Source organism: Trichophyton benhamiae (assembly GCF_000151125.1).
Source record: "Trichophyton benhamiae CBS 112371 chromosome Unknown contig02295.1, whole genome shotgun sequence".
NCBI lineage: Eukaryota > Fungi > Ascomycota > Eurotiomycetes > Onygenales > Arthrodermataceae > Trichophyton > Trichophyton benhamiae.
The window spans coordinates 538,301-556,886 of record NW_003315097.1 but is presented as its reverse complement, the minus strand read 5'-3'; the positions used below and the strand labels follow the sequence as shown (position 1 = coordinate 556,886).

Sequence of the window (18,586 nt, the reverse complement as noted above, 5' to 3'; positions counted from 1 at the left end):
AGTCCAGAATGTAACGGATCTGCCTCAGCTTGCCGATTGTGACTTGACAGTGATGTGAGTTGAGCGCACAGCTAGCTCCATAGGCGGCCATAAAATGCAACAGACCAGAGAGACCTAACGAAGGCCCTAGTCTCGCCCCCTTCGATAGTCCCAGCGCAATCCCTGATTTCCGAGCGCTGGTAGACCGGTATGAAATTCCAAGCGGGTTTGTGTTGGAGAGACTGCAGGGAGTGACGCACTCCTTCGGCGCGTCGCTAGCCAGAGACGGATCGCAAAGTGAGTAGTACCTAAGTAATGTCACCCTCCAAGGCCTTGACAATATTCGCTCTATGTAGCCTGGCTGCAGCAACTTGGACATCATCTAAACGCTTTAAACCAGCGGTATGGATGCATTTTCTCTGCACGGCGTCTTCCCCAGATGCCGAAAACGCAGAGTGGCTCAAGTCCGCGGCCGTCCTGAAATGGTCAACACCAACAGCCAACCGTCAAACACCCAATAATCAGGACAAACGCCACGCGAATGGTCCTGTTACTCTTATATGTTTTCGGCCGATGGAGGGTATCTGCGAGCGAATCTTCCACCTCGCACAAGAATCCAATTGGGGAGATGTCCTTCAAGACCCGTATCTATTGTTGCTCGATATGGTGTATGAATCATGGTATCTCCGTCTGGACGAGAGTGCCTGGAAGACAAATAATCTTTGCCAAAATATCGAAAAGGTACGCCGGGCACTCCATCAATAGGAGCCGGTAGAAGATAACTAAAAGCTGATGAGCATGAGCGAGCGCCTTTTCACTCCCTGACAGGATGCATTCAAAGGCACCAGAGACCTTGACGCGAGTTTCCCGGGCCCACCAGTCGTCGATATCTATTACGTCCACACGATTGCCAAAAATGCGATCTTTATGCTGGAAGCCGTTGATGCCACGCTTCGGTCACTCGACGCAGCCATCGCACATCACCAAGAGCTATCATATACCATCTCTCCCCCACAAAAGAATAAGAAGGAGGAGAATAGGAAAATTCTCCATCTGGTGAATGGAACATCGGATAAACGCTCCCCAATATGGAGAGCCACGCAAGGCATGCTGTTGCACCGCAGGGAGCTTTTCCAGGCAACCAGATTGCGCACCATTAGTGTTGAAAAGCGGCTGACCAACATTATCAACCTCGTATGCTTTCTTTCCGGTGCCCAGAGGCTCCAATCTGCGAGCGAATTACCGGCTGCTGACTTGTGGTTGATCTCAACAGGCGTTCAACATTGATGCTATGCGAAACAGCCGCATAACCCAACGCGACAGTTATAGCTTGAAAGCGCTTTCACTGGTTGCCACCGTTTTTCTCCCTATTTCGACTGTGGCCACAGTATTTAGCACGCCATTCTTCGAAGCCTCTGGTCCGTCGACATCTCCCCAAGCTAGTGACGTTCAAGGAGGGGGGACTCTGCTTGTTAACAGTAAGTTTTGGCTTCTCTGGGCGGTCTCAATGCCTATTAGTGTAGCCCTCATTTTCGGCTGGTGGTTCTGGGTAAAGGGAGTTGATGCAGGGTCCAGAACGAGGAGGATAAGAGAAAAGGACGTTGAAAAGGGATAGACCATAACTATCAGATAGTTATACCTCCTAGGTAACCAGATTTTGAAGGATGATAGATATAACTAGCCCGATATAATCATGAAGAATGACCATTTCTCTCAAGGTAAACTCTAGTTATAGCTAGTTATATGACCTATAGAGACTTCAGCCTGGTAATTCATTGAAGTTTGCATTCAATATTTGTCCCATGGGAGAAGAAGAGTTGGAGTTTGCCAACTGTTGGCCTGCATATTCCAATCAATAGCTAGTCCATCTTCCAATATTCAAGTAGCATTAGTTACTTTCACCTTCAGAATATATATCAATGTCGCTAACTATTTATTTTGTATATAAATAGTTATATCGAGAAGCAAATTTACCAGGACAAGTCTTTTCTACCCATACCGGAGACCCTCTGGGGACTCGAGGGAGGACAATTGACGCTGCTGTAGGCTAGCTATACCCATGACCAGCTGTCCAGTGCGTGAGGCTGCCTTGCTGTATCGGCCTTAGGATAGCTATATTGCGCGTTATATAGTTAGCCATCGGATAGATACCAGGTGGAGAGGCCTGAAGAAGCCTCAGACAAGCCAATTTCCCTGGCTGCAACCCGTAGCCACTATGGCTGCGACTCCAGAGGGCCCCTGGCTCCATCTCGCTGCGGACTACAGGTAATTAACATACGATCCAGCTGGCCACTTTCTCACAAGGAGCTGGAGCTGGGAGTCGCCTTGCTGCCGTTGGTTGGATTATGGATTATGCGGGATTCAAAGACGAAGTTGAGCATTTAGTTCCAGACCTGTATCATTTTTTGGTGACTGTTATTACAATGACCTCGAGGAGAAGGACGTCTATGTACAAGGGAGCTGCTTTTTTGTTTTTTAGAGAAAAAGAAAAGGACAGGAAACAAACCGTAAGAGAGAAATGATGCCATCCAGGATATAGATAGATATACCGTTTCAAGAATGGAGGGGAGGATATTCAAGCAGGCTAGCTAGCGGAGGTATTAATGCAAAAGAGATCCAAACCAGAGGAAGAATAAAAAGAGACGAGAAGGAAATAAGAAAAGAAAGCAGGAAATAATGGAAAAGAGAGTAGAGAAAGAAAGACAAGAGAGAACGTAGAGAGAAGTATCAGAGAGAGAAAGAAAGAGAAAAGAGAGAGAGAGTGTGTGTGTGGTGTTTACACGGATGGGCAGCACTGGCGGCCCGGGGCACAATCTTCACCACATTCGAGCAGACAGGACTCGCTGGCGACGGAGGTGAGCTGGGAGCTGCCTGGGCGCAGGGAGTTCTCCTCGCTCCCCGGGTAGAACTCTGGCTGGACGGTGGACGAGTGGATTCCGTACGCGTGGAGGCATTTGCGGACGTGTCTCGCAAGGGTCATGTACCTGTCGGAGCCTTCGCCCTTGATGTCGAAGCTGACCTGGATGTGGAGCGAGGCGACGAGCTTGGTGTCGCTGAGCTGCCAGACGTGGAAGTGGTGGCAGCTGATGATGCCCGGAAGCTGCTCGATGTCCTCGATGATGTGGTCGATGCTGAGGCCGGCGGGCACGGCCTGGAGGAGGATCCTGGAGGCGGCCTTGCAGAGCGGGATGGCGGAGAAGAGGATGATGACGGTGATGAGCAGGGAGATGGCCGGGTCTGCGTAGTAGCGCCAGGTGTAGTCCGTGAGCCAGATGAAGAGGGCCGAGACGATGACGCCGATGTTGCCGAGGGCGTCGCCCAGGACGTGGAGGAAGACGCCGCGCATGTTCAGGTCGTGGCCATGGCCGTGGCCGCCGTGGCCGCCGTGTCCCTGCTGGGCCTGGCCATGGGCGTGGTCGTGGTCGGCGTCGGCGGTGTCCTTGGCCCTTGCGTGGTTGTGCTGGTCGTGGATGTCTGGACGGGGCTGGACAGAAGTGGCAGCGTAGGGCGTGGTGGTGACTTTTGGGGCGTTGGGTAGCAGCCGGGACTCCTCGGACTGGCGGATGTCTTCTTCCCTGTCGGACTCTGAGTCTGGCGAGGGCTCGTCTTCGAAGCGGCTGGCCTGGATGATGTCCTGGCGCAGGCTCGCCGGGTGGCCGCTGATGTCCTCAGCGTCTCTGAACCCGCTGTATCGCCTGCTCTCGCGGCTGACCCGGCTGATGGAAGGGTGGTGGCGTGAGTGCTGGCGGGCGCTGGGCGAGCTGGGGATGACAACGCTGTTGGTCAGGGTGGTGGGCGTGAGGGCGGAGGAGGAGGGCGGCTGGGCAATCTCGCGGGAGTAGCCCAGCTCGGCGGACTCGATGGGCTCGTCGGCGCCATGACCGTGGCCGTGTCCGCCGTGGGAGTGGTCGTGGAAGAGGAGGAGGCCGAGGATGTTTGAGAGCAGGCCGAGGGCGCCGACGATGCAGATGAGCTTTGGATGCTCGACGGTCTGGGGCTCGACGAAGCGATTGATGGCCTCGAGGAAGATGGAGAGACACAGGGCGACGAGGAAGACGCCGTTGATGAGGGCACCGAGGGTTTCAGCGCGTTGCCACTGTCACCGCCAGCCGTTAGCTTTGTAGATGGTGAGATAGCTGAAGTGGTGAGACTCACGCCGTAGGTGTATGTCTTGGAGGACTTTTCGTTGGCGACCTTGACGGCCCATAAGCCAACACAGAGCGAGAGGACGTCGTTTAGCTGTCATCGCCGTTAGTATCAGCATCAGTATCAATATCGATAGTTGTTTGTTTTCGCGTAGTGATCGACGTACCATATGAAATGCATCGGCGACGAGAGCGAGCGAGTGCACGGCATAGCCTGGAGGTTGTTAGCAGGAGAACCCGCAAGGGCTGCAGACAGGCCAACTCACCGACGCTGAGCTCGACGACGAAGAAGACGGAGTCGATGATGAGGAGGAGGACGATCCTCTGCGACTTGGTCAATCCCATCCTGCCGTCGTCGCTGTCGCCGTCGCCGTCGCCGTCGCTACCTGGAGTATTGTTGTAGAAGAGAAGAAGAAAAGAAGCAAAGAAGAAAAAGAAGAAGCGCCGCCAGGGCAGAGCAACGAGTTAGTCAAGACGACAGGCCAGCCGGCTCATCCGCATCCTCGTCCTGCTTCGTCTTTAGTGTCGAGGTCGCCGTCGCCGTCGCCGTCGTCGAGATTCTGGCTCGTTCGTTGAAGCTGCAGGTTTTTGGTGGCGCACAAGAAGGCCGACGCTGAGTCAGCGCAGGAAGAAGCAAGGAAGAGAAGAAGAAGAAGAAGAAGAAGAAAAGAAAAGCAGAAGAAGAAGCGAAGAAGAAGCCAAAAAGCGAGGATGAAACGCCGGCCGGAGTCGTCGATAGGTCGAGGTCGAGCAGATCAAACGGGCAGCAGATCAGGCGAGGCCGGGGCAGAGGGAAAAGGAGGCGGCCAAGCAGGCCAGCGCAGCGGCAGCGTTTCGCATCGGCGCTACCGCCCTATATCAGGGACCCTGAGGGCGAGACAGGGAGGGAGCATTATTATTATTATTATCCTTAACAGCCTGCAGAGTAGCCAGAGAATAAATATTAATGTTATTATATGGTGGTAAGGCTACTCGGAGTCGCGGCGGGCACTGATCATGATGACGAGGACGAAGATGACGGCGACGACGGCGGCTGAGACGAGGCCGATGAAGTTGACCTCGCGGCCGCCGGCGTGGACCCGGCCGCGGGCGAGGGCGTGCTGCTGGCGCCAGAAGCGAAAGGCGCCCGCGACGGCGACGAGGACAGCCAGCAGGTGGCAGACGCAGGCGAGCGGCTTGCCGACGCGGTGGAAGCCAAAGTCGGCGTTGTGGACGACGGCGTGGTTGAGCGAGAAGAGCTGCGCGATGAGCACGCCGACCATGGCAAACGTCAGCGAGGTGCGCATGTACGCCAGGTACGTCCTCTCGAGGGCTATCCTCTCGTTAGCATCTATCTTGATCTCTATATAGACAGTTATAGACAGAGAGAAAATACCGAAGTGGTCGCGGTTCTGCTTTCTGGGGACGCGGATGGAGATGTGCGCCCACCAGAAGCGCTGCAGGCCGGCAAAGGGCCCGCTGGGCTGTCTGCTGGCCGTCGTCAGGACGCTCTCGGTGGTCGGGCGGCGCGAGGCGACGATGCCCAGCTCGCCCGAGGCCACCGAGATGGGCGAGCTCGACCGTGAAGCCGGCGATGCTGGTGATGCTGGTGAATTCAGGGTATTCGCAGTATTCGCAGTATTTGGGCTGTTTGGGATGTTGAGGGTCGCCATCTCGAGGGTCTCTGGCAGCGCCGGGAAGGGCTCACAGCTCTTCTGCTGCTCATGGCTATGCTGCCGATGGTCATGCTGGTCATGCTCCGCCTGCTCGTAGCGGTCGCTGTCGTCGCTTCGTCCGTCTGCGGGCTCCATGAGGCATTGAGGATGCTGTAGGAAAAGACAGAGCAGCAGCAGAGAAGGGCAGAGATTTCCGTCTTCCAGTCTTCCGTCGGTCTCCTGTTGATCAGCCGGCTTGCTCGGGCTCGCAGGCCATGCACATCGATGGGTCGATAGGCTGTGGATATCTTGCTGTCGATGTCGATGTCGCTGGTGCTCTCGAGGTTGCGTAGATGTACATAGATGTCGATGTTGTTCTGGTTAAAAGCCGACTGCCGGCCAACTTCTCTCGCCGGCATCTTCGTCTCCTCCATCTTCGCCAGCACTTCTTCCGCTGCCCGTCCATCGCCTGCTCTCTTCTCTCTCTCTCTCTCCCTCTCTCTTTCTCTCCCGCTTGGGGCATCGACAGCAGCTTCTATCGACCTGCGATCCCGAGCTGCGCCCTTGGCGACCTTGGCCGCGCGGTGGCTGCAGGCAGAGCGTGGGCGGCGGGCTTGGTGGCGCCGGCGAGCTGTTACACTCACACAGACGAGAAGCAGACACAAAGAGGACACAGACAGACAGAGAGGATACACAGATGCAGGGAGAAGAAAAGGACAGCTGGTCCTCAGAGGTGCGAGATAGGGGCTTCTGCCTGCGTGATGGGCGGTTGAGCTGGCTGACAATATAATATATAACCAGGCATACGAGGCGGCGGCGGCCTTCGTGCCCCGGCTCGCGGACACGGTGCTGCAGCTGCTGCAGCCTCGCCGCGAGGACAGAGTGCTCGATGTCGGCTGCGGCGACGGCCAGTTCACGGCCAGGTTCGTCTCTGCCGTCGGCGCCGTGCTGGGACTCGACTCGTCGCCGGCCATGGTCGAGGCTGCGCGCGCGCGGCTGGCGGGATCCTCGTCCCCAGCGGCCTTCCGGGTGCTCGACTGCAGGCTGCTCGGGCAGACCGACATCGTCGACGGCTCCTGGGACAAGGTGTACGATCTACATACAATTCTACGAATGCGGGTGTTGTGATGTGATGTGTTGGGCTGACGGTTGATAGAGTGTCCAACGCAGCGCTGCACTGGATCCTGAGAGACGCCAGCACCAGAATCCCCGTCCTGCAGGCCATCTTCGACTGCCTCAGGCCCGGTGGCGTCTTTGTCTTCGAAATGGGCGGCCATGGCAACGTCGCGGAGGTCCACGCTGCCCTGCTGGCTGCGCTCGTGCTCCATGGCCTGCCGCTGCAGCAGGCCAGAGACGCCAGCCCCTGGTTCTTCCCCTCGGCCGCCTGGATGCGAGACGCCCTCGAGCGCATCGGCTTTGTCGTCGACTCCCTCGAGGTCGAGTACAGGCCGACCAGACTCACCGAGAGTGACTCTAGAAGTAGTGACTCCAGAAAAGACTCTAAAGATACCAGCAATGACACCAATGACACCGGAATTGCAGGATGGGTCAGGCTCATGGGCGCCTCCATGATAGACACGCTGCCTCCCCAGGCCCGCGAGGACGCCATCCGCTCGACCTGCGACCTGCTGCACTCCGTCATCTCGCGCGAGGACGGGTCCTGCTGGCTGGGCTACGTCCGTCTCAGGGGGGTTGCCCGGAGACCGGCACTTTAACATCTACTCTCCTTTCACTACATCTACTATTCTGTATGTCCTCGCATTCTTAGTCCGCCCCCCTTGGGCCTCGAGGGTGCTGGGCAGGTCTGAAAGACGGAGGTGGTCTTGCTCTTCAATCTTGCGCCGTTCCCCTGAGCAGTATACATATATATACATATATATATACATACATCAGGGTGACTCTCTGCTATCCATGGAGCAAGGGATGCAGGATGTCAGCTCTGTCCGTAGCGCGGGGATATCCTCTCAAGCAATATCCAGTATATCAAGCGGTATATAGTGGTATATAGTACAGTCAGTCAATCTATCCTACATCTAGTCTATAGTAGTCTACAGTACACATCACTCTGCCAGCGAGATCTTCTTCACCTCCCAGCCCTCCAGATCAGGCCACTCGTCCTTCTTCTGGCCCAGCAGGCAAAAGGACCGCTGTCCGGCCTCAACGAGATACTTCTGCGCCGCCTCGCTCACCTCTCGCGCACTCACGTCCAGCACCTGCTCGCGCCAGGCCTGGTCCATCTCGTGCGTCACGCCGCTCAGGAAGTACCGGTGGCCCTCTTCCTCCACGCTGACGGGCGCATCCAGCCCCTGGAAGATGCTCAGCTTCGCCTCGTCCAGCTCCCGCTGCGTCCAGCTCCGGTCCCGCGCATACTCGCCGCTCTGGCTGAACACCCGCAGCGTGTTCAGCGGGTTCGGGTCCCGGTAGCTCGAGAAGCTGAAGATGCCCCTGACCGGGCCGTTGCTCGCTCCCGCCCCGTACGCTCCCCCCTTTTCCCGTATCTCGGGATGGAGGTAGTTGTGCGTCAGCAGCTGGGCCAGCACGCTCAGGGGCGCACTCGACCGGCTCACAAACGGCACAGTCTCCATCGCCAGACCCGAGTACGACACCTGGAATGGCAGGTCATACAGCACCTTGTCAGACGACGGCCTGGGGAATGGCTTCGTTGGGGCCGTCGGTGATGGTGTTGCTGCTGCCGTAGATTTCAACCCAGACAGCCACCGCTGTAGCACAGCTTCGTTCTCTGCTCGCATCGCAGCCTCGCAGACAACTCGGATTCTCAGGCCAGATGATCGTCCCAGAGCAAACGCCTGGATCGTCTGCAGATGGCCAATCAGCTCCTGCAGCCGTTCCGGCGACCGCTGGGCGTCCTGGAGCAGCTGGGCCATCTTCTGGATCTGAGAGAGGCCAGACGTCTGCTCTTCCGCCCAGAACTTCCGGGACAGCGTGGACGACGCCATGTTCACCGCATAACGATGGCCAGATGCCGCCACTGCGTCCAGCGCACCGTTGCAGCTCGACTTCAGCAGCTCCTCGATCATCCGCGGTGCATCCGGCCCTCTAAACGCACTCTCGTTCACCAGAGTGGTCAACATCGACAGCATCTCCGGCATGTTCTTGTCCAGTGCAAAGCCCGAGAACTGCATCCCTTCTGAGAACCGGTCCAGCGCCAGCGGAGAGGACGCTGCAAAAGTGGACGAGCTGATCCCGCCCGTCTTCAGCTTGATCAGGTCTTCCCACTGCTCCATCCGTCTGCTGCTCGTGCCCAGACGCATAATGCAGTCGTTGAACAGCGGGAGCAGCAGCCTGAGATGGTCCGGCAGCTCGTCCAGAGCGTTCAATATCTGGATGTATGACAGCCCGTTGGTCGGGGCCTGCCGCCACACAACATCAACGCCGTCAATCTTCGACTCGCTCAGTTCCTTCTTCTCCCTTTGCCGCGGGATATCATTGACCGTAAGCGTAGGCAGACAGGACAGATCAGCCTGCTGCGCTGCCTCCTGGACGTTGAGCAGCTCCAGCTCTTCTTTCTTCAGCTGCTCTTTGGCAGCCTCTATCGACCCGTACTTCTGGCCGAGCTCTTTCATCATCGTCTCCTTGCGGGCAGCCTCTCGTTCCACCAGCGAGTCGTTATACGTAGGATCCCCGTTCATCGTAAACGCCATGTACTTGTCATTCATGAAATACTTCTGCATCAGTCCTTCCAGGTAGCCTCCCTTTCCGTAACGCTTCTTGAACTCGTTGATCACCTCGTTCCACGCCAGGTCCTTCATCGGATCAGATCCGTTGAACCACGACGAAATGACTTTTTCCATTATCCCCATGCCGAAATTGGCTGTCTTGTGCCTGAGAGCGAGTTCAAGCTGGTGCAGCATGCCCTGTACTTTTTCGTCGTTGAAGCCCTTGGAAAGCTGTTCTTCAAACACCTTTTGTATGCTCTTCTGAACGTCGGGTACATCTGCCTCGGATATTCCATTCACTCCAACAGAAAAGATAGGCACTTTTCCGGACGTGTCTAGCCCGGTGTTGGGGGTGAACGACGAGCCGATTCCGCTTTCGATAAGAGCCCGGTACAACGGAGAGCCGTAGCCATCCAGCAGCAATGACGATAGTATCCCCATCGAAAAGAGCTCAACGTTATCTCTGGAGTCTCCCGCGTGCCAGGAGACCGAAGTCTTGGTTTGCTTGTCCTCGCTGGCAAAGGTATCAATTGGGCCGCTCACTGTGACATTGGTCGGTCCAGAGCTCAGGTCGATGGGCAGCTTTACGTCCAGCGGATTGGCCTTCTTCTCGAACCCGTTGAGCACTTCTCCTACCTGGGCCAGATGGTCAGCCAAAGGCATGTCTCCGTAGGTGAATATTCGTGCATTGCTCGGGTGGTAATTTGACCTGGAATAGTCAACCAGCTGTTGGTGCGTGAGCTCCGGGATATGCTGCGGGTCACCACCAGAGTTGTTCAGAGCTGGGATTATCTGCTCCCTGAACCGGATGTAGTAAAGATAGTTTGCATCAGACATCTGCCCCTTCATCTCGTTATACACGACGCCCTTGAAGACGATGTCCTCCCCCTTTGCATGTTCACCTGAGGCCCCTTCCTGTGAGCTGAGTTCAGCAGCTCTAGCGTTCTCTGGGCCTAACCGCCAGCCTTCCTGTCGAAAGTCCTCTTCCTTGAGCAGTGGGTGCAGCGTTGCATCTAGATAGACAGACAGCAGATTCTGAAAGTCCTTCTTGTTGGTCGTAGCAAAGGGATACGTGGTATGGTCCGAGGAGGTGAAGGCGTTCATGAAATTAGAGAGTGAACGTGGCAGCATCTTGAAAAAGGGGTCTCGAACGGGATATCTAGAAGCAATCTGTTAGCCGCATCCATCTTTCTGTCTCCAGACCCGTCGTATATATATACAGATATATGCGGTAAGTGTTGGTATACTGACTTTTCACTGCCGCAAAGGGTGGTGTGCTCGAGGATATGCGGCACTCCGGTAGCATCCGGAGGGTTCGTCTTGAACGAGATGCCAAAGACATTGTTCTTATCGTCTCTTGCAACATGCAGGTAGTCTGCGTCCGTCTTCTCGTGCTTCAGGTGGATGGCACTCAAATGCAGCTCTGGGATGTGCTTTTTCTGCTGCACGATGAAGCCATGCAGCTTCTCGCCAGCCGCCGGATAGCTCTCCAGCGCCGTCACGGTCGACGTAGACGCCCATCTCCTGTCCTTCAGCTTCAGTCCCAGGCTGCTCCCTGGCTGAGCATGTCTCGACAGCGCTGCCGGAGCCCTGAAGCTCCCCAGCTTGCCCAGTCTGCCTCCTGACCGCAGCATCTTCACGGCCGTCTCGCTCACTTCTCAGGCCTCAATTGTATTGTCCAGTCTTCAGCGTCCAGCCACTACCATCGTCGACTCCAATAAACGGAAATCAAGCCGAGTCTTCCTGTCTTTTTTGTCTTCCGGAGCTGTAGAATCGAGATCGCAATCCGCGGTGGTTTGTATAACTAACTATATAGAACGACGGACGATCAACGACCAACAACTAGAGATAGTTAGTTAGCTCACGTAGCGAACGGCACAGGCAGAGACGAGCTATCCAACTGCCGTCCTCGTCCTCGTCCTCGTCTTCCTGTCTGTATGTTCGTTATTCCAAGCCTGCAGCGAAGTAAAGAAAAAACCAGTTGCTTTGGCGCTAGAGACGCTGCGGCGCCGCTCAATTGGCTGTGCTTCCATTTTCTCTTGGTCTTTTTTTCTTCTTTGCTCTGACAAATTTGGCCCTTTCGACGGAACAAACACAACCTCCTCCGACGCAGCGACGGCGAGACAGCAAGCACACGCAGAGACCGACGCAGCAACGGCACACGCAGAGACCGCGAGCGGCTTTCGACCAGGCTGCCATAACTACCTTGTTGTTTTTTGCTCGAGCCCGCCTGTTCTTCCTGTTCAGCGGGCGGACCGGCTGCCGCCCACCGGGACTCATTGCCAACCTCTCTCGGACCTGAAGAAAACGCACGCCCAGGACGCTGCTGCGAGGAGACGGACGGTCGACTGGGATGGTAGATGCGGCGGACCTCCCTTGTGTCAGTGTATACGTTCCAGCTGCTGCCTGTTGTTGAGCGGCGAGGCGGTCGTGAGGGATCCCAGAGGAGGGCCAGGCGTGTGTGTGCACATTCGGAGGAGTGATTAAGAAGAAATCAGCCATTACGAGACGGAGGGACCCATACGGCGGGTGAATACAGTGCTGTTCAGAGCCCAGAAAAGCGGACGACGATGGCTCCCACGGCTATAGCAAAGAAAGGGAAGGGCAAGAAACATGCCGACCCAGGCGAAACCTCCAAGCTGTTGGCTGCAAAGATATCCCAGCTCGAGCAAGATGCGGCTGGTGAAAAGGACCAGGAGGCGGAGATAGGTATGTTATCATTCTCCCTGTCTCCATCTTGTTTTTGCTGTCTCTTTTGTCCCGCTTGTGATTATTATACTGTCTTGTTTCTCTTTGCGCCTAAAGAGTGATTCATTCTAACCGCATGGCCGTCTCTTCCTTTTTTTCTGGCCGACGTGATTATCTACAGAGCGCGAGGTCAAAAAGGCTACCAGAGACCTAAACCAACTACTAAGCACTATCGAGTCACCAATGACCCGTCTTGAGACTGTGCACAAGAAGTATACGGAACTCCTGGCAGAGATGAAAAAGCTGGACCGTGACCACAACAAGAGCAAGAAGCGTGCAGACCAGCTGCAAAAGGACCAGGACAAGGGGAAATCCGAGCTGAACAAGACGGTTACCATGAAGGACAAGCTCGAGAAGCTGTGTAGAGAGTTAACCAAGGAGAACAAGAAAGTCAAAGTGCGTTTACCCCGGGAATTGTGGCCGGATTTGATGTATATGTGTGTATACCAAAGGGCGGATATTGATCGATAAGACAGGATGAAAACAAAAGGCTTGATGATACCGAAAGACGAGCCCGCGGCATTGTGAATGAACGTCTGGACTCCTTGCTCTTCGACATCCAGGATGTGATGGCAGCCAAGGGAAGCTCCAGAGTGGAAAATGTCGATATCGACCTTGACGAAGCGTATGTTTCTCTCCTCTTTTTTTTTTTTTCCTTTTTCCTTTTCGAGTTTTTATTCAATATTGGATATTGACTTTTTGATAGCCTCCGCGCAAAGATAAAGACCATTGGAGAACAGTTTGAATCTCGAGAGCTGCATTACAAGGCTATTTTGCGCAGCAAAGACGCTGAAATCCAAAGTCTTACTGCCAAATATGAAGAGCAACGGCGCAGTGCAGAAAACGAAGCCGCTAGATGCCGGGCCCTGAGCACGCAGGTTTCAACTTTCTCGCAGACCGAGGCCGAACTTCGCAGCCAGCTTAACATCTACGTCGAAAAATTCAAGCAGGTATGGCAGCGCCATTTGATCATCAAGCGTCTTCTTCCATGACGAAAATATAGCTGCCACAGATGCTAAAACCGATGTTCACTCAGGTTGAAGATACCCTTAACAATAGCAACGAACTATTCCTAACATTCCGAAAGGAAATGGAGGACATGTCAAAGAAAACCAAACGGCTGGAAAAGGAGAATCTAACCCTGACTCGCAAACATGACCAGACAAACAGGAACATCCTCGAAATGGCCGAGGAGCGCACGCGCAACAACGAAGAGCTCGAGAAATGGCGCAAGAAGAGTAACAGCCTTGAAGCCCTTTGCCGGCGAATGCAGCAACAAGGCCGTGGCCACGCCGTCGAAGGTGAGCTAGACGTGGACGATGAAGGCACCGAGAGCGAGTATGAGGAGTACGACGACGAAGACGAGGAAGACCTAAGTGAGGACGGCGAATATCACTCTCACGGGGAGGGCGAGCAACCCCATCACCATCAGCATCCAGCCGCAAGCGGAGCTCAGCCGACGAAGCCCGTCTTTGGCCCGCCGCCGCCTCCCACCATGATCGAGGCTCGATCAAATGGGAATCTCCCTGTCATGAATGGATACATGCATTAACCCGTGGCCCCGATCACGCACCGCATTGTAGAGTAATATGAACCAAAAAAGCACAACCCCCCAAAAAAGAGGTAAAAAACGAAAAAGATAAAAGGTAGGGGAGATTGTGTGTGTGTGTGTGTCTGTGTGCGTGATTGATTGAATCCATGCGAGGTTGACAGAGTACTGATGGCCAACCCTTGGAGCGGGCCATTTGATATATTGAACGATACGGTCCAAGGGGGTGAATCGATACCTCTGCCTTGGATGCCATGCACCATAGCCCATTACCAACCAACCCACTGTCTGCCACATCTTGAGCTCTCCCCGTTAGTTAGAAATGTTTTGCGTAACGATTTTGTTCATCTACTTCTTCTCTACTGTTCTCCAGTCCCCTGATCCGCCAGTCAAGTAAGTCGCCGTAGTCATTATCATTGGTACTTGTATCAAGTAAAGGCCCGCCTTCTGGCCTGGCGTATTCCTGATATATTCCACCTATCTAGTGCTGGACTGCCAGGGAGGTTAGGTATAAGATCAATTAGCCTGCTATATGTATACAAACAAACAATATAGACGGGTCACAGCTTGCTGCCCTGCCTATCCCCCATGTACGAGCATCCCAGCTCCAGCATCTGCCGGGCTTCGGCCACCATGGAGTCGACGATGTCTTTGGCTGGCTTGATATCCTTGACGACGGCCGCAACCTGGCCCATGAGAAAGGGGAAATCGATCTCCTTGTCCTCCTCCATGTCCTTCATCAGCGGCACAATGCCGTTCTTCGTCAGACGCAGGATCTCCTCCGGCTTGCTTTCCCATTCTCGGATGTAGTCGTTCTCTCGACACCGCAGCGGCCGGCCAGATATCACCAGCGTCCGGACAGTGTCCCCAAAGCCGGCACTCACCACGGCCTCCTTGTGCAGCTGGCTGGCACCGCTCTCCTCCGCAGCAACGAACCGAGTGCCGACCCAGACGCCAGCAGCCCCCAGCATCAGCGAGGCGGCCAGGCTGCGGCCGTCGTTGACGCCGCCGGCAGCGACAACAAGCGGCGTCTTGCCCGTCAGCGGGCTGCGGTACTTGCGGCAGACGTCCACGACGGCCGGTATCAGGATCGAGAAGGGGATGTCCCCTGTATGGCCGCCTCCCTCTCCCCCCTGGGCGCGTATGATGTCCACGCCCGCCTGCAACGCCTTCTCGGCATGTCTGGGAGCGCCCACCATGTTCATGATCAGGATGCCGGCCTCATGCAGGCGCTTGATGGTATGGGCTGGCGGGATGCCGACGGCAGAGACAAACAGCTTTGCGCCGTGCTTGATGGTCACTTCGATCAGCTCATCGAGCTGGCCGTGGGTATAGTCATGGTTGGTAGCTCGAGCGCCGTCGCCGACCTTGGGCAGCGCCAGGTCCACGCCAAACGGCAGGCCGGGATCCTTGAGATGCGACTTCAGCTCGACCAGCATCTCCTCGAGCTGTGCTGGGCTGTAGCCGAGTCCCCCGATGGTGCCGAGTCCGCCGGCATTGGAGACGGCGGCCGCCAGTGGGCCGCCAGAGGTGCGCGCCATGCCAGCGAGGAGGATGGGATGCTGGATGCCGAGGAGCTCGCATAGGGGAGTTTTAATAGGGGATGCCATGTTTATTTTCTGTTGCTGTAGCTATGTCATTGAATGTTTATTGAATAGAGAGCCGTCCAAGTGACTGAAGATGATAAAAGACACACGTAGAGATGCATCAGGTTGTATTGATCGCCAGCTGCCGCTACATATCTAGCTAAGCAAAGTCTACCAAATCCTGAGATGCCGCGGCTCCGCATTCCCATGAGACGCCGGGCTGCCGTCGCTTACTAGGTACACCCCGGATGCCCACCCTGTGAACCGCTTCCCTCGGCTTGAGTTGTATGATGTCGCACTAAAAGGACGTTAGTACGGAGTAAGTCTCTTCTCCTCTGCTGGGTCACTTGTTGAAGGCATGAGGCTCATGCATGAATAGTTAGCCTAACTAGTTAGCTGCTATGCCCACTGCTCTGTAGAGAGAGAGTCTATCTTGACAAGGGCTCTAGACTCCTTGCGAACAGGGATCATGCTAAAATCCTCGATTGAAATGCCGCAGAGCTCGCTAAGCAGCCTTTCTGTCACCAGTTTGTTTCTGCAGTCAGTAAGTCTCCTGCTCTGACCTAGGCAACTCCCAAGAGCATCTTCTCCGGAATTTGAGAAGAGGTGGCCTACATTTCCCTAGACCAATCGATTGACTCCTCCGTGAGGTAGAGCGAGTTGTCAAGGAGTTTGAAGGCTGGGACAGCTGGGGTGCGCCGACGAATGGCTTTTCCATGGGCTAGTGCGGCCAAAGTAGTTATACCAATCCACCAAGGGACGGGGTGAAGTTAGCTTTTGACAGATGGCCAGTCTGCACCCTAAGCAGACAGTAGATGGAGAGAGAAGGAAATACAAGACCTGTAGAGAGCCCAGCAGTGAGTTAGATAGCCCGCCGAGGCCGCCGAGTGAATACCAAAAGCTGCTCGATGTCGCGAAGTCGATGAAGTCGAAGTCGTGAATTAGTTAAAACAGTGAATGTCCACGTGACTGCGGCTTATTGGAACTTAAATGGAGTTCGCGTTCTTTTTGCGCGTCGAGCTTGAAGATGCAAAAAAGCGCCGGCTGGCTGGTGGTTAAAGTAGCTGAGGCCGCAGCAGAAGAGCGTTGCTAAGGAACAAGACGGGGGCTGGGGAGCTGATACAGCGCAAAGGGAGATAGTTCTTGGTGGTTTTGCTGCGATTGGCCTCATACATGGCCATGGAGGACCCCGCGGAGGCCTTCCTCTGCCCGCCGCTGTAAGTCGGGCTTCTTCACCCTTGACCTCCCAAGCCGTTTGGCGATCCTCTTACTGACACTCCTCTGCAGTGACGATGACTCTCCCGAGACCCAGTTCCGTGAAACCTCGCTATACAACCCCATGGGCACATTCCGGCTGGCTCCCGGCGCAGCAAGACACTACCAGCAGCAATACTCGGACATCTACTTCCTACGGCTGACAAGACTCAAGCCGGCGGTTGCGGAGGTTGCAAAGGCCGCCTGGGAAGGCTATAATGTACGTGTGATTCCCAGTTGAGCGCAGCAGAGCTCGGTCCCATACCCATCTAAAAGTAGGTTCAAAGCAACATGAGCAGCAAAGATGGACTTGGGCTCGGACTGTAGCTACTCGAAAGAAGATGCTAATCTTCTCTTTTATGTCGGTTAGATTGCTGGAGAGTATGCGCGAAGGGTTGATCGAGTGCTCGATGTCCGCCAGGGCAAACTGTCGTGGATCGTGGGGACGGTTTACATGGACCTTCCGTTAAAACCCAGTATCATGGACGACATCTCTAAAGAGGTAATGCGTGCTCCATCTTGCAGCAGTGAACAATTGTGGCTTATTCTGACTGCTACTTTTAAATCGCTAGAACTGGACTGCGGCCCCTGTACCACAAAAGACATATAACGATCCCAACAGCAAAAAGCCTACCCAGACAATGGTGGAAGATGAATCGGGAAGGCTGGTGCTTACAGGGAGTCTACTGCAATCTACCTTCCTAGTCACCGGAGTTGTCGTTGCAGTCCTCGGGACAGAGAACGCGGACGGTCAATTTGAAGTGGTTGATATCAAGGTCCCGGATATACCCCCACAGCCTGCGCGATGGGAGAGAGAGCAGGAACCTACTACAGATGTCGGTGTACCGGCAAAGCGCAAACACAGTGATCTAGAAGCGGGTGGCAGTGGATCTGGAAAGAGCAAGAAAATTGCATTCGTCAGTGGGTTGGGCATCACTGGCACTTCTGGGGATACAGTGGCCCTGTCCCTCCTCGCAGATTACCTCCTCGGTTATACCGGAACCATCCCCAGCACAGATGATTACACCGCAACCAATCCCTCTCAGATTTCACGCCTTATCATCGCGGGAAACTCCCTGGGTGCTAAAGTTGCCTCTACCGTCAATGATGCTGCTAACCCGGAAAAGCGTCAGCCAAAAAAGTATGGCTACGATGCATCGGCTTACAATGCCTCGCCAATTACTCTTTTTGACAGCTTTCTCTCTGATATACTCCCAAGTATCCCCGTGACCCTGATGCCGGGTGAGACGGACCCTGCAAACTTCTCTCTGCCACAGCAGGAAATTCATACCGCTATGCTTCCTCGGTCGAAAATATACTGTCCTCCCATAGCGCCCAAAAGACAGGCCCTACCATCTGAGCCTGGCTGGTTAGACAACGTCACCAACCCTTGGGAAGGAGATATTGAGGGATGGAGGTTTTGGGGTACTAGTGGACAGAATGTCGATGATGTTCTCCGATACGTCAATCTTGAAGAATTAGAGGACGACGAAGTTGAAGATATAGAGAATGGCGCGCGGCTTAAGCTAATGGAACACTTGCTTAAATGGCGCTGCGGCGTCCCGACTGCGCCTGACACTATATGTAAGTCTCCATCACATAACGCCCACCATGCAGCAGGCTCCTTACTAACTGTCGATCCAGGGTGCTATCCGTACCAGGACAAAGATCCATTTGTCATACAATCGTGTCCGCATGTATTCTTCACAGGGAATCAGCCACGTTTCCAATCTACTATTTTCGAAGGTGGTGACTGGGGAACTGACGAGGACAGCATCACAAAAGTCAGACTAATAGCCCTGCCCAAGTTCCACGAAACCGGAGAGATAGTTCTGCTAGATACCGAGACTCTGGCCGTTGAGGTCGTCAAGTTTGGTACTGTAACAAAAGCCGGTACCGCTGAAAAGGAGGAAGAAATGCCTGATGCGTCATGAATATTGATGATTTTGCCTAGCAAGCGCCTCTACAAACAATACATACAACTCTAAACAACATGTTAATTTAGAGCTTTCCA

General features: G+C 54.7%; 8 protein-coding genes across 8 annotated transcripts; 5 read left to right on the top strand and 3 right to left on the bottom strand.

The window, feature by feature from the left end:
- Nucleotides 1-294: 294 nt before the first annotated feature.
- Nucleotides 295-1,594, top strand: ARB_01102 (uncharacterized protein; the record flags this gene model as incomplete). The annotated part of the gene is made up of 3 exons (XM_003012805.1): nt 295-720; nt 808-1,173; nt 1,253-1,594. The coding sequence occupies 3 exons, from the start codon at nt 295-297 to the stop codon at nt 1,592-1,594; spliced, it is 1,134 nt and encodes a 377-aa protein (XP_003012851.1).
- A 730-nt stretch (nt 1,595-2,324) lies between these two features.
- On the top strand, nt 2,325-3,517 carry ARB_01101 (uncharacterized protein; the record flags this gene model as incomplete). The annotated part of the gene is made up of 2 exons (XM_003012804.1): nt 2,325-2,486; nt 2,672-3,517. 2 exons carry the CDS (start codon nt 2,325-2,327, stop codon nt 3,515-3,517), a joined length of 1,008 nt encoding a protein of 335 aa, XP_003012850.1.
- A 441-nt stretch (nt 3,518-3,958) lies between these two features.
- ARB_01100 (uncharacterized protein) lies at nt 3,959-4,839 on the top strand (the record flags this gene model as incomplete). Its single annotated transcript, XM_003012803.1, has 4 exons — nt 3,959-4,123; nt 4,219-4,263; nt 4,353-4,588; nt 4,752-4,839. 4 exons carry the CDS (start codon nt 3,959-3,961, stop codon nt 4,837-4,839), a joined length of 534 nt encoding a protein of 177 aa, XP_003012849.1.
- Nucleotides 4,840-5,092: 253 nt separating this feature from the next.
- ARB_01099 (uncharacterized protein) lies at nt 5,093-7,476 on the bottom strand (the record flags this gene model as incomplete). The annotated part of the gene is made up of 4 exons (XM_003012802.1): nt 5,093-5,998; nt 6,040-6,346; nt 6,405-6,706; nt 6,862-7,476. 4 exons carry the CDS (start codon nt 7,474-7,476, stop codon nt 5,093-5,095), a joined length of 2,130 nt encoding a protein of 709 aa, XP_003012848.1.
- A 342-nt stretch (nt 7,477-7,818) lies between these two features.
- ARB_01098 (uncharacterized protein) lies at nt 7,819-11,069 on the bottom strand (the record flags this gene model as incomplete). The annotated part of the gene is made up of 2 exons (XM_003012801.1): nt 7,819-10,594; nt 10,687-11,069. 2 exons carry the CDS (start codon nt 11,067-11,069, stop codon nt 7,819-7,821), a joined length of 3,159 nt encoding a protein of 1,052 aa, XP_003012847.1.
- Nucleotides 11,070-12,005: 936 nt separating this feature from the next.
- On the top strand, nt 12,006-13,735 carry ARB_01097 (uncharacterized protein; the record flags this gene model as incomplete). The annotated part of the gene is made up of 5 exons (XM_003012800.1): nt 12,006-12,144; nt 12,305-12,579; nt 12,660-12,808; nt 12,890-13,133; nt 13,187-13,735. 5 exons carry the CDS (start codon nt 12,006-12,008, stop codon nt 13,733-13,735), a joined length of 1,356 nt encoding a protein of 451 aa, XP_003012846.1.
- Nucleotides 13,736-14,292: 557 nt separating this feature from the next.
- ARB_01096 (uncharacterized protein) lies at nt 14,293-15,342 on the bottom strand (the record flags this gene model as incomplete). The annotated part of the gene is made up of 1 exon (XM_003012799.1): nt 14,293-15,342. The coding sequence occupies one exon, from the start codon at nt 15,340-15,342 to the stop codon at nt 14,293-14,295; it is 1,050 nt and encodes a 349-aa protein (XP_003012845.1).
- Nucleotides 15,343-16,491: 1,149 nt separating this feature from the next.
- ARB_01095 (uncharacterized protein) lies at nt 16,492-18,506 on the top strand (the record flags this gene model as incomplete). The annotated part of the gene is made up of 4 exons (XM_003012798.1): nt 16,492-16,535; nt 16,606-16,792; nt 16,943-17,074; nt 17,145-18,506. The coding sequence occupies 4 exons, from the start codon at nt 16,492-16,494 to the stop codon at nt 18,504-18,506; spliced, it is 1,725 nt and encodes a 574-aa protein (XP_003012844.1).
- Nucleotides 18,507-18,586: the final 80 nt, after the last annotated feature.